Genomic DNA, 14883 nt, shown 5'->3' on the forward strand with positions numbered 1-14883 from the left:
GAGTTTGCATGGCAAGGTTTTGGTAGCAAGGAGAGGGGAGGACTACAGGGATGGCTTCTCCAAGAAGCTGCTGGAAGCTTCTCTTATGTCTGACAGAACCAATGCCAGCCGGCTCTAAGATGGATCCACCACTGGCCAAGGCTGAGCCAATCAGCTACAGTAGTAATGTCTCTGTGATACTATACTTAAGGATGGGGGAAAAAAAATATTGCACAGAAGTAATTGAATCCAAGGAAGAGAGGTGTGACAATATGTGAGAAACAGTGCTGGAGACTCCAAGGTCAGTGAAGGAGGTGCAGGAGGTGCTCCAGGTGCCAGAGCTGAGATTCCCCTGCAGCCCATGGTGAAGACCTGCAGGATGTCTACCTGCAGCCCATGAAGGTCCACAGGAGAGTAGAGACCCACCTGCAGCCTGTGGAGGACCCCACACTGGAGCAGGTAGATGCCCAAAAGAAGGTTGTGATCCCATGGGAAGTCTGTGGTGGAGCAGGGTTCTGGCAGGACCTGTGGCCCCATGAAGAGAGAAGCCCACACTGGAGCAGATTTGCTGGCAGGACTTGTGACCCCGTGGGGGACCCATGCTGGAGCAGCCTGTTCCTGAAGGCCTGACCCTGTGAAAGGGACCCACGCTGGAGCAGTTCATGAAGAACTGCAGCCTGTGGGAAGGACCTCATGCAGGAACAGGGGAAGGACTCCTTTACCTGAAGAGGAAGCAGCAACAGAAATAACATGCGATGAACTGTCCGTAACCTCCATTCCTCATCTCACTGCACTGTTGAGGGAGAGGGGGTAGAAAATGGGGAATAAAGTTAAGCCTGGGAAGGAGGGTGGAGTGGGGGGAAAGTGTTTTAAAGATTTGTTTTACTTCTCATTATCTGATTTTGATTAGTAATAAATTAAATTAATTTCTCCAAGTCAGGTTTGTTTAGTCTGTGATGGTAATTGGTGAGTGATTTCTCTGCTGTCCATTTGTGGAGGGGAGTGATAAGAGCAGCTTTGGTGGGCACCTGACCTCCAGCCAAGGTCAAACCACCACAGTGTTTTAGAAGTCCAGAAATGTCTTTTAAAACATTGATAGTGAACTAGGGCAAGGAGGAGAACAAGTGGTGAGGGGAGGAAAAGTCATTAAAATAGGAACTTTCTAAACTGAATTTACCATCTCTTGGAGCTACTGTTTATTCAGTTTAGATGGTCCCCCCAAAATAAGTGGTAATTTTGATCCAAATTTGAAGCCTTTCATAGGTAATCCTGATGTTTGGACAACCAGTATATCAGTGACTTAGGATTATAACTTTTGTGCTCTGGTAAGCTTGTAGTTGTTCAGTAACTTTTTATAACCACATAATTTTGTCATTAAACATCACTGTTCTCAGCAGCAACTTTTGTAATACAAAAAAACCCCCAACAAACTGAAAAAGCCTCAGATACTGAGGTTATAAAAAAAATAATAAAAAAAAAAATCCACCAAATCTATGTAGAAATATGCCATATGTAAGAAATAGTTTCTAACAGTTTGCATAGATATGCTTTATGGATGGTTAAATAATGCAAAAATTTTCATGCTTTCTTGACACTATGCAACATGCAAAAATAAAGCCATTCACTATATTAATAAGCTTGTAAGCTGAGGTTGGTAACTGAAATTGGAGGTAACAAATATTTGTTATTGTTAAAATAGAAATTAATATTATTGTGGGTGATAACAAGGAAGTTTGATTAATTTGAATTGGATAATTTTCATGTCAGTAGTTATGCTTAAAGGGGAAACAGAAGGAATGTGTTGGAACAGGTTGGTGAAAGCACAGGAGGGTAGGGGTGGGCTGAGTCAGAGAAAGAAGCAAATGGAATGTTTAAACTTTCTTCTCACAGATAAGAAGTGATGGAATTTCTTGAGAGATCAAGGTATGCAGGGAGGCTGGAATTTTAAAGCATTTAGGCAAGAGGGAAAAATTAAATGAAATTTTGAACAATGTCTAATGATTTGGCAATAGCAGTCTCATGGGATAATTCTTTACCTAAAGTCTTGGAGCTACTTCACTAGATACAGAAAAGATAGCAAAGAATTGCAAGTCCTACTGAAACACAAAGTCTTAGATGAACCGTGGCTTACTTGCATGTGTTAGGGAAATTTGGGAAGTAAATGATATTTAACCACAGTACCTTTTTTTCTTCAACTGTTATATTTTCTAATGTGACAGACTAGCAATTGGTGGCTCCTCTGCTGTTGCTGTTAAATGGTGTTTTCTCTCCTAGGGTTTGGACGTGGCAGAGGGAGAGGAGCAGGGAGGTTTTCAGCTCAAGGCATGGGGTAAGAAACACAGAGCACAGATTTTGACAAGGATCAAACTCGCTGGCAATATTAATTGACAGTGTTGCCACTGTATGTCTTAATATTGCTGTATGTTTGATAAACCTGTATAGATACAAAAATTCAAAATGTCTTAGATTATTAATGGATTATTTTTGTCTTAAACCAGTATTTCTACCTAGACACACCTATACAAACTTAATGTAAGTTCACCCAATGTTAATATCTCAAACTTGGGGAACCCATTTGTATCTATCAGTAGCAGCCATCAGTAGCGTCTTGGAGACTGAAAGTTTTGTGTGGTGCATATAGTTCTAGGTCAATTAAAAAAAAAAAAAAAAAGTTTCATTGTAATGTAGAACTTTCAAGTTCTATATAAAACCAGAAAGACTAGCGATTCTAAACTTTCTCCTGTTTTTGAGGTTTCATGCTTTAGCTGTTTGGACGTACATTGACCCTAAAACAAAATCAAAATAAGTTACCCAGCAGCTCTAAAGTTTGTTTTCAGTTTTGGTGGAATAACTTGCTTCATGAAGTGTAGCCTCCACTACTTTCACTCAGTGTTTGCCTTTAATGACATTTCATGTAACATCATTGATGTCATGATGAACAGAAGATTCATTCTACTTTTCTGATAATTCTTCTTGTTCATACTTGTAGATGATAAACTGAAAAGAGGTTTCTCTTCAATGATCCTTTTTCACCTTTTTAGCTTCATCGGGTTTTTTTGGCATTGGTGTCAAGAGTACATTCTGAAATAGTCTTACTGATGTTCTGACTCCTGTCCTACACAGGTCTGGTGCTCTGAAAGGATATGATACTGGTTTCTCATCAGTAAGCCACCTTCTGAGAAACTATCAGCTGAGAGGCTTATCATTATGCATATAAATTAATGCTTTATAAGACTGGAGGAGTAGGTATGCTGTTAACTGCTATTTCAGGAATTGCTGGTTTGGTTCAGTTTCTCTACAGTAATTTTTTTCAGTCTCTTCACTTTTTTTTTTCTCCCCTTCTTTTCTCCCTGTTTAATCTGTATCTGCTCATATAGGAAAAAAAAAAATTGAAGCCAAAACTATCAAGATAGATTATGTGGAAATCAAGAAGTTAAACCTAATGCAACTTTAGATAAAAATGATGACATCTATGTTCATTGAATGACCCATGTGTTCTCTTCCATTTTTAAACTTTTAAAACTCTAGGACATTTAACCCTGCAGACTATATGGAGTCTTCTGCCACTGATGACTTTGGGACAAAATCAGGGATTTGGGAGACTGGTCAGAATGATGCAGATGATGGAACTGGTAAGATGCTTCAGGAAGTGGAAGGATTGGAATGAATACCTGTAGCAAATTGCAGTTGAAATAACTATTCTGTTAGTGTTCAGTTAACTTCTGAAAATGTAAATACATTTCACATGACACAGATATTAGTTCTTTTTTATAGCTTAATTGCTACTAATGTGCAGAGCACATGCTGTAGCCTGACTCTCTTGTTAAAATGAAGGGAAGGCAATTTGCAACTTTTTTGGTTTAATGCTAACAAACCCTTGAGAGACAAAGGGATTTGAAAAGTTATTGGAAGAGTCTTGTATGTGAAGAACTGTGTTAAAGGAGGAGCCAATGCCTGAGCATTCTCACACCATTCAAGGAGTTACACATACCACCTGAGACTTTAACTGCTTATACCAGAGTCCCTTTGTAGTAGGCAGCTCCAGTGAGCCAATGGGTGCCCCTTTTGATGCCTTCCTAACGCACGTTCACTCTCAGGTGTGCTTCCTCCTTCTTCAGGCTTGACCCTAGATTTCCTACAGCAGAGTCTCAGGCATCTGATTTTATAAAAATAAATAATTTAAGAGTGGTACAGCAGCAGGTCAACTTGACCTGGGTGCTTCTGGAGAGGGACCCCAAACAAAGAAAACCCTAGACTTTTATGCCCTCGTAGTCTATGCACACGTTCTTCACCCATTCTTCACATACCTTGCACATACCTCTTGGTCCAATGATGATTTTTGATCTGGGGTCTTATAACCCTTTATTGTATTCTTTCTCTGTGTCCGCACAGACAGGCCACTAACTGTTCTTCTCTTGTCAAGTCACAACTTCTGCTGATGGCTGTAGCCTTCTTATCTTCTGGTTTGTACTTCTTGTGCACTAGCTCAGTTGACAGAGCATGGAAAATTGAAAAGTCTTTGATTTAGAGTAAGCACTATGTAGCAACAACGAAAACATCAGTGTATTATCAACATTATTCTCATACTGAATTTAAAACACAGCAGTGTAGCAGCTACTGAGAAGAAAATTAAGTCTATTCTAGTCAAAAGCATATCTAGGTGAAAGTGAATTTTTTTGCATGTCACACACTAACATATATTCTACTTACTTGAAATCCCGTGTCCAACCATATACAACTAGAATTGAATGTTAAACAACAGTTAGTAGCATTGGAACAATGAACTTTCCTCTTGCTTATTATCTCTATCAAAGTTAGATTTTGAGCTGTATCTGATTTGCAGAAAGAGAGCTCTTTCATTGATTTTTCCAAGGTTTGGTCACCCATCCCATAAAAGTCTATGTCACATACCTCCCCTTTAGTCTTTTTAACTTTATACCACAGTGGGTCATCCATTGACTTTATACTTAGCCATGCAGTTGTGGTCCTCTGGATTAACAGCACCAAGAGTAGAGATGCTCCACTTCATGTCTTTGGTATATAGATTCTTTCCAATGCAGATATTTGAGGCTGGTTGGTTATTCATTGCTCATTTGACATGAGAATGGTATATCCAATTTCCTTTTCATACAACTTTAAAAGCAAAATTAGAACACATTAAGACAGTATATGGCCTCTCCCATTTGGGTTATAATTTGGATTTTTGTGAAAATACCTTAATTAACATTTCCATCTCCAGGTTGTATATAAGGTACCTGTATTTCAGGTGGTGTGGACTGACACAATTGAACATACTTCCTTTTTTCTTCAAACCTCTTTTGCATATATATAACATACTAGTTCTAGTCTTTTAGAACTTGTGACAAAATGAAAATGTCAATGACCAGCTGGAGTGAATGGGTCTCTGCCTGGGAATGGATGAAGAGCTGAATGAGAGTTTATGGGTCAGGATTAAAGGAAGAGGAGGGACAGGTGATATTATAGTGGGGGTCTGTGAAAGGCCACCCAACCAGGACGACAAAACTGATAAGGCCCTCTACAGACAGGTGTAAGTGGCTTCAAGTTCGCAAGCCCTGGTCCTCATGAGAGGGAGTGACTTCTACCACCCCAGTATCTGCTGGAAGGACAACAATACAGCAGGGTACAAGCAATCCAAGAGTTTACAGGAATATGTTGATGACAACTTCCTTCTCCAAGTGATAGAGGAGCCAACAAGGAGAGGTGCTATATTGGACCTTGTTCTCGCCAACAAGAAGGGGCTGGTGGGGAATGTGAAGTTCAAGAGCAGACTGGGCTGCAGTGATCATGAAATGGTGGCGTTTGAGAACCTTAGAGCAGCAGCAAGGAGGATGCACAACAAGCTCACTGCCCTGGATTTCAGGAGAGCAGACTTTGGTCTCTTCGGGGATATGCTTGGTAGAGTCTCATGGGATAAAGCCCTGGAAGGGAGGTCCAAGAGAACTGGTTGATGTTCAAGGATCACCTTGTCTAAGCTCAGGACCAATGCATCCTAATGAAGAGGGAATCAAGCAAAAATGCCAGGAGGCCTGCATGGATGAAGAAGGAGCTGCTGGACAAACCTAAACACAAAAGGAAAGCCTACAGAGGGTGGAAGCAGGGACATGTAGCCTGGGAGGAATTTAGATTGTCTAAGCAGCCAGGAATCAGGTTAGGAAAGCTAAAGCTCCTACAGAACTAAACCTGGCCAGGGATGCCAAGGGCAACAAGAGATGCTTCTGTGGGTAAATTGGTGATAAAAGGAAGACTAGGGAAAATGTTGGCCCTCTCCCGAAGGACAGGGGAGACCTTGTTATCCAGGTCATGGAGAAGGATGAGGTACTCAACAACATTTTTGCCTTAGTCTTCACCAGTAGGTGTTCCAGCTGCACCACCCTAGTTGCAGAAGGCAAAGGCAGGGAATAGGAAAATGAGGTACTCCCTGCTAGAGGAGAAGATCAGGTCTAAGATCATCTAAGGAACCTGGAGGTGCACAAGTTCATGTGCACTGGAAAAAGGGAAATATAACCCCCATTTTTAAAAAGGGAAATAAGGAAGACCCAGGAACCTACAAGCCAGGCAGTCTCACCTCAGTGCCTGGCAAGATCATGGACCAGACCCTCCCGGAAACTATGCTAAGGCATAAGGAAAATAAGGAGGTGATTTGTTACAGCCAACATGGCTTCACTACAGGTGAATCATGCCTGACAAATTTGATGGCCTTCTATGACAGAGTTTACAGATGTGGTGGATGAGAGAAGAGCAACAGACATCATCTACCTGGACTTGTGCAAAGCATTTGGCACTGTCCCGCATGACATCCTTGTCTCTAAACTGGAGAGACATGGATTTGATGGGTGCACCACGCAATGCATAAGGAGTTGACTGGATGGTCACACTCAAAGAGTTGCAGTCAAGGGCTCAATGTCCAAGTGGAGACCAGAGACTCAGGGGTTGGTGTTGGGACTGGTGCTGTTTAATATCTTTGTTGGTGGCATGGACAGGGGGATTGAGTGCACCCTCAGCAAGTTTCCTGAAGAGACCAAGCTGTGGGGTGCAGTCAACACGCTGGAAGGAAGGGATGCCATCCAGAGTGACCTTGACAGGTGGGCCTGTGCAAACCTCATGAAGTTCAACAAGTCCAAGTGCAAGGTCCTGTACCTGGGTCAGGGAAATCCCAAGCACAAATACAAGGTGGGAGGAGAATGGATTGAGAGCAGCCCTAGGGAACTGGTAGGTGAAAAAATGAGTAGTTGTTATAGTCCCAGTTTGGATTATTTGCTACCCAGGGTTTCTGTCACCTCTTGCCTGTTGAGCCAATTCAGCATCCTTATTATTTATGTTATCTCTTATCAGGTTGGAATAATTTCCTCAGCAACACCTTGGTATCTCCCTAGCTTGGATTTGTATCCAGTGCATATATTGGAAAATAGTTGAGTATGTTTCTCAGCATCCTTCCTTAGTCTCCGCATTTTACTTCCCACATAGAGCCAAGTCACCAGGATTCCAAGGTGGTTTAGTAAATATTCGCAATACAGGTGGTGCTCCAACCACAGCCCTCTGTTGCATGGCAGCAGGATTAGGCAAGACACTAGAAAGCATAGGTAGAGTTCGGCAGCTGGCAGAGCAATTATCTGAGGCTTGTCTGGACCAGTAGGCTCAGCTACTGCAAGCGTTACCTTTGGTGATGCCTCTTTCATCTTGCACCTGACCTGGGTGTTTTTTCTCCCACGCCCAACCATCCCAAATGTAACAGTAATCCATTTGTCCTGGGAACCTATCCTTTAGTCTATGTTGCTGAAAGGTAAGTCTGTGCTGGTCAAAGATCCCTAGCAGTAGACACTGTTCTGCCAGGGTTCCATCTCTAGTTATAAATGGCCAGTCTTCTTGATATAAAATATCTGTGTACTTCTTTTTGATAATTTTCTGTACCAAAATTCTTTTCCAGTTTTGCAGTAGCTTGGTCAAGGGCACCCCCTTTTCTGTGTTGGGTATATTTCCCATCACTTATCTTTGTGTGCTTTACTCTGATCAGGCCAAGCACCAGCCCTGTCTCCTTGTGCAGTTTACACTGATGAGGCCACACACCCCTCTCTGTTTCCAATAAGTCTACTAATGGAATTTTAATACACACTCACTCTTGGGTGCACTTCCTTCTTTTTCAGGCTCAATCCTAGGTTTTCCACAGCAGTCTCAGGTGCTGGATTTAATAAAAATAAGTAGATTAATAGAGTGGTATAGCAGCAGGTCAGCTTGAGCTGGGTGCCTCTGAATAGGCACCTAGAACAAAGAAATCCCTGGGCTTCTATACCTTCAAAACACAGTACTGCACCAGTGTCCTGGTTTAGGGCAAATTTGGGAGAATACCCCTGAATGGGGTCCCTCTGGGGAGCAAACCCAAACAGCCCCTCCCCCCTGTTGGTGTTTTTGGTTCATCTAAATTTCCCAAACCCCCAACCAGTCTGGGAAAGAACTTGCTCGGAGAAAAGTGGAAAAAACTATTTTACTTAACAAATAAAGTGCCCACAAGTACAAAGAATAAATAATATGAAACAATAAAACCTCTCGTTCTGGGGTGAGATGGTAAATTGAGAAAGTTCTTGCTGTGGATGTAGCTCAGCTCTCTCTCAGTCTCTTATCAGTCCCAGTCCCTCTGGTGCTGCTGGAAAATGCCAAAGTCCAGGACCTGGTGTGCCACAGGTGCAAGCCCCCCGGTGCTCCCCTGGGTTTTTTCAGTCCAGAGCAGGTTTAAACAGTCCCAAGAAAAAGAAAAAAAAGCAGTCCAGGGAACTTCTCTGCCCTTGCTAGCTAAAACTAACTAAAAGCAAAAAGATCTCTGTCCTGCAGTCTTTCTGAGCCTCAGCCGAACACCCAGCCCGGAGAAGAATGTGGAGGAGTCTGGCAATTTTTTCAAAACAAACTCAGCGCTTCTTCTCTCCCCACTTCACTCTCAAAACCAGTCTTAAAGGTACAGAACACAATATACAGCCCAAAAAGAACAGACAATTGGGGATACAAGCATCATAACATCACCCTAGGACAACCAGCTACTAGGAAAGTTACTAAGAAAGTGAACTTTATTCTAGCCAAAACCATATCTATGGTGAAAATACAGCTTGCAGCCTAGGGCTTCAGCAAATACAGCTACTCGTGCTAAGCAAGTAAAGCTAAGCAAACAGCATACTAAATCACACAACATTATGACTCTTAAATGACTCATTCTTATTTATAATTTACTTATTAAGCTAAACAACTTATATCTCACGTAAGTCCTACTAAAAGTGGTTGGTCCATGGGCATTGAACAGAAGGGTATGAATATTTAAGTAGAAAAAGAAAAAACATTTACAAATATGAATTCACTCCGTGATGCTGGGATGGCTTTGGAAGCCCCACCTGTATAATATAAGAATGTGAGTCTCTAGGATGGAGGAGAATTCTAAGATGTTCTATCTTTGACAAGAATTATTAATTAAAGTATGAGTAGGCAATTGAATGAAAGCCAAAAGAGCAATCAGCCTGTCTGAAGATAGAAGCAGCTGTGTGTTTCTGTATGAAGTTTCAAATGTGAAGTACACACTCCTGGCTAAAGGCAAGAGACAGATCTAGTTTGGAAAGGAACTGTTTAACAGTGATCTCATGGCAATTCAGAAATGAAGAATATGACTTGCTTGTCTATGATTGGTAAAACAGGATACCTTTCTGCTTCCTGTATTCTGTTACAGGAGATAAAGACACAGGAAACCCTGCATCAGGATGGAGAAATTTATGTATGTTATTGTCCACACTTGGGAACCATTAAGTAATACGAGAATTTTTTAACCCCAGCAAAGGGTAGCTTCTGATCTCTTCATTGCTGAAGCCTACTCATGATTTTTCATCAATTTGTGTCAAGTGTGGAAGAAGACTGGAGGCCAGAACATGCTCTGTTGGGCTCTGCTGTGAGCTGTGAGCCTTTTGAGATGCAGCTTTCTAAACTTCATATAAGCTAGTTTTCACTTAACCAGAGAAGAAAATAACAGGCTCAGAGCTTAGGAGGGCCTGTGATACAGCTGTTTTGTCACTCTGATTCCCTTCTTGTGAGAGTCGAGAGTTTTCTCTCACAAAGTCCTGTACCAGGGTTAAAAGATGAATGGAACTTGCAGCTTTTTGTTCTTTAGAGATGTTTATTCCGTTTCTTATCTCAAGGTCTGCATGCCGCTAACACCTAGCTTAGTGCACTGGAAAACACAGCTGGCAAGAACGCCAGCCAGAGAATTCCAAGGTCTTTTAAAGGTTTCTAGTCCAATTAACTCTTAAAATGTACTATATTTACAGTTTTGTGCCAGTAATCGCCACCTATTTTAAACACACAATTTCTGCATCAAACCCATTCTACCAATGTCTTTGTGTCACCATTACAGCAGAAAATGGAGTAGAAGAAGAGGAAGAAGAAGATGAGACACCGCCCAAAATCCTCCATCTTGCTCTCATCTATCTCCATACTAAAAACCCAAAACTACAAATTTTCACCCTGTGACAGACTAAACTACTATTTATTTCAAATCTTTGTTGCTTTTAATTCATCTCTAAATGTTGGAAGTTTTTCCCATGGACTAAGGTCAAAAGCAATGCCTTCCTGGGGTCCCAGCCAGGGTCTCAGACCCCCCAGGGCAGTTCGAGGGATTTTCCATGAGCCCTGGACTCTAACACCTTCTAGTCCAGTGTGGGAGAGTGGCCTTGAGTATATTAATGGCTGCTGAAAGGGAGCACTCTGGCCAAATCATGGCATCTTTCTTAGGAATTCCTTTTGAAATTACTTGTTGCTATAGTGCAATCAGAAACACATATTTTACTTTCACTGATGTTAATTTTTCAAATAAGTTTAACAGATAAGTTAGAAGAATGCCTAATGACTTGTAAATTCCACCTAGGAATGCTGATACTGTTGTTTGCTATATGGTAGCAGAGGACAAAGTATGCTGTCACAAGTATTGTAGAAGCAATAAGGTTAGCTAAAGAAAAGATAGAGAAGAAAGGCATGAGGAGACTGGACCAGAGGTAGAAAATTCACTGATTAGTTATTAATGAATGCAACTGTAAGGCTTATACATGACTGACTTGTGTTTCACTTCCTAAGTGAGCTCAAATGTTTTGTGACCCTCTGTTAACTCAAGGTAGCCTTTATGTGCTTTTCCTATGGCAACCTCTGTTCCTTCTTGTAGGCATTGCCTCACTTTTCAGTAATGGAAGAATTATGCCTAGGAATAAGAGTATCTTGGTGTTGGTAAACAGATCCCAGTAAGAATACAAATGTGTCTACATGAGGGGTGTGCTGCTGAGTAAATAGATTGGTGGGAATCCAAAGTGACACATGGAACTTCTGTTTGGATGCCAAGTGCATTGTTGCTGTTAGGCTGTGCGTGTGTCACTGAGAACTGCTCTGAACTTCAGTAACACAATTTGAGGCATGTATGAAAAGTTGGGAAACAGGGTACAGAGAAGGTGTGAGAAGGCATTTGGGAATTTTCCCTGTCCTTGTCAGATTAATGATTCTTAGGGGTATGAATGAGTGAGTGTCAGTGTGAAGAGTTTGTGCAGTCATTTGGTTGGTGGAAATTGAAAATAAGCTAGTTACACATGAATGTTCTTTTGGGGTGCTAAGTACCTTTTTACTGCTAATCCTTATTTACTTTCAGGCAAAGGGAAAAGGTACCATAACTGACAAAACAAAAATGTCTTATGACATCCCACCCTTAAGGGAAATGGAGCACCCAAGATTTGTAAATGTTTGTGGTTGAAATTAATAACAAAAATCAGAAGGTCTGCAGAAGCTTAGAGAGATTTATTTGTAAATTGCACATTTGGCTTGGAAATTGGTGTGTTAGTCTCTGATCTCCTATATAAACACATAGCAGTGGGTTTTGGATAAAGGGGTAGGGTGAAAGGGAAGAGAGAAAGAGAGAAATTAATTAAAGAGGGGGGACAAAGAAAGAAATCACCAGTCACCCTGGGCCCTGTGGAGGTGCCTCTTTATAGATAAGTTTTCCCCACCCTGGAGATAAGTTTTTTGTTTCTATGCAAATCAGTTCTCATGCACAGTCTCTTCTAGACCTTTCTGGAAATGGATCAGAGGGCTTCCGGGGGTCTTTGGTGATGTTGATTCCCCCATCCCTCCCATCCATGCCCACTTCTCAATCTCATTCTTGTGCTTGTGCTGGACTGTGTTGTGCTTATCTCCAGGAACTAGAACAAGGATGTTTGTCCCAGAAAAATGCTGCCCTACCTCCATATGGCCCCTTCTCCAGCCACATCCTGTTCTTTCTCACAGTGTTATTACTAACAATCCTTGGTTGGTTCCACAGATATCCGGCTATTGGTGTTTGAGGCACACACATTAGCCCCTTATCTTCCATGCTTCTATATATCTCTATATATGACTATAGGGAGAGTGTTTTGTTTTAGTGTTTCTTCTTTAGACAAGCTGTAGGAATGTCAAAAATAAGTCCCTGAGCCAAAGACTTGAAAAAGAGTAGGCTTTAAAATTGAATTATTTAGTTTTGTCCAAGTGGGAAACACTTTCAACCTTGTGATGGAAATCATCTTGGGGGTTATTACAGGATGCTGCAGCTGAGGTAATAGTTTTAAAATAGAAGAAAGTGCTGGAAAGGAAGATGGAAATAGAGGTAGGGGAAAGGAGTGGCAGACAAGATGTGGGACTGGAAGCAAGTTGTACAAATTTGAGCTTTTGATTTGGCTTATTAATCACAAGTATTAGTTTTCAAATTTTTTTCTCTTAACTTACAGTGCTGTTATGTTCATTAAAAATCAACAGACTCAGTAATAATTATGTTACCAATGTGGAGTTACTAAAGATGTGAATGAGGGCGATGTTTATGTATGGAAACCCATTTAGCTTTCAGTGGGCTTGCAAAGGATTTCAGATAAGTATATACAGAAAGAGGAAGGGCAGGATGTAAATCCCTGTCTTTATTCCTTATTATTCAGTCTTATTTCTTCTTTAATCTTAAAAAAAAAAAAAAAAATAGCACATACTAGCTACATGGAGAATTAGTATCTTACACCTGCAGTTACATTGAAAAGGAGGTAACTGGGCAACTACCTGGGGAATCAAAACCAATTTTGCATATTAAAATATTTTCTAAAGACATCACACAAATATAAACTCTGCAGAGTTTTGAGTATTTACTAGATATTTGCTCTTTAAACCAGTGCTGGGAAATGGTCAACATCAACATTTTCAACTAAAAATAATTACACTATTTGTTTCCAAAATGTACTTTCCCCCATACCTTCTATGAAAGCACTCTAGCACCTCTTGTCCTGAATTGTTACAGGTGCCAGAGGAATTGCAGTAGCCTGAATGAAAGGTGTTTCTAGGTGCACCATTGTATAATCTTATAGAAAAGCTAGTTGGTTCTGTAGAGGTAAAATTTAGTGTTGTTGGCTGAAATAAAAAAAATTAAAAAGAGAGAGTAAAGGACAAATCTTTAATGGTTTATAATGTTTAAATGTGATTGTATTTTAAATAATTCAGCATTGGGTTTTCTGCATCCTAATTTTTATAGAAATAATGTACAACTGAATGGTAAAGAGAAGAGACAGGTAGAACAAAACAAACCAACCAGTCCTTATTCAAAAGGGAATAAACTTGAATAGCATGATTGATATTTTCTTACAGGCATGCTGAGTGTTCAGTCTCTTAGCCTTTTTTGTAATGTACAAGTCCATGGGAGATCCGGAACCTCAAATCACAACAGTTCTTTTAAATAAATTATGTTGGAGGTGGTCGCTTCTCAAAGTAAGTTATAAAAAATGGTATTCTGGTACTTTAATGATACTTCTACTTTAATAGTTTCATGAATTTAACAGAAAAACTTAAGGTGCGGTGGTAGAGTTGCCCTCTGTGTGAGGCTACATTTGGAATGTATGGAGCTCTGTCTTGGGGTGGATGACGAGTGAGTTGAGAGCGTATAGGTTAAGATAAAAGGCAGGCTAGTAAGGGTGACACTGTTGTGAGTGTGTGCTACAGGCTGCCTGAGCAGGAGGAAGAAGTGTATGAGGCCTTCTACAGGCAGCTTGAAGCAGCCTTAAAGTCACAGCCTCTTGTTCTTGTGGGGGACTTCAACTACCCTGACATTTGCTGGAGAAGCAACACAGTGAAGCACAAACAGTCCAGGAGGATCTTGGAAAACATTGACAACTTCCTATCACATGTAGTGAGGGATCCCACAAGGAATGGTGGGCTGTTTGACCTTATACTGACAAACAGGGAAGGCTTTGTTGGAGATGTGAAGGTTGAGAACAGCCTTGGCTGCAGTGACCATGATATTGTGGAGTTAAGTATCAGGCAAGGAGGAAGCAGGGCAGCACATAAGACCACAACCATGGACTTCAGAAGAGCTGACTTAGGCCTCAAGGATCTTGGAAGAATCCTATGGGAATGGGCCTTGCAGGGAAGAGGAGTCCAAGAACACTGGTCAGTATTCAAGCACCACTTCTTCCAGACTCAAGAACGATGCATCACGATCAGCAAGAAGTCAGACAAAGGGGGCAAGAGACCTGCATGGATGAATAAAGAACTCTTGTCACTACTTGAGCATAAGCAGGAAAACACACAGAAGATGGAAGCAGGGTCAGGCCACTTGGAATGAATATAGAGAGGATGTCAGAGTAAGTAGAAATGAGATGAGGAAGGCCATGGCCTATCTGGAATTAAATCTGGCCAAGGATGTTAAGGACAACAATAAGGGCTCCTTCAAATACAACAATAACAAAAGGAAAACTAAGGAAAATGTGTGCCCATTACTAAATCCAGGAGGGACCCCGGTGACAGAGGACACAGAGAAGGCAGAGTTACTGAATGCTGCCTTTGTATCAGTCTGCACTGACAAAACCAGCCCTTAGG

The 14883-nt window shown here is 41.1% G+C and overlaps 1 protein-coding gene across 11 annotated transcripts in view; it reads left to right on the forward strand.

Annotated features, from left to right (window-relative positions):
• LOC120764843 (ubiquitin-associated protein 2-like) overlaps nt 1-14883 on the forward strand; it is a 256201-nt gene that overhangs the window by 136097 nt on the left and 105221 nt on the right. For all 11 annotated transcript variants that reach the window (XR_005704307.2, XM_040088943.1, XM_040088936.1 and 8 more), the window contains 2 exons: nt 2254-2308; nt 3508-3611. Coding sequence is in view for 10 of the 11 variants with exons in the window: in XM_040088943.1 (XP_039944877.1) it covers nt 2254-2308; nt 3508-3611 (159 nt within the window). In the remaining variant the exon portion in view is untranslated. The remainder of the gene's footprint in view (nt 1-2253; nt 2309-3507; nt 3612-14883) is intronic.

The sequence above is a fragment of the Hirundo rustica genome, chromosome W (genome assembly GCF_015227805.2).
Source record: "Hirundo rustica isolate bHirRus1 chromosome W, bHirRus1.pri.v3, whole genome shotgun sequence".
Classification (NCBI taxonomy): Eukaryota; Metazoa; Chordata; class Aves; order Passeriformes; family Hirundinidae; genus Hirundo; species Hirundo rustica.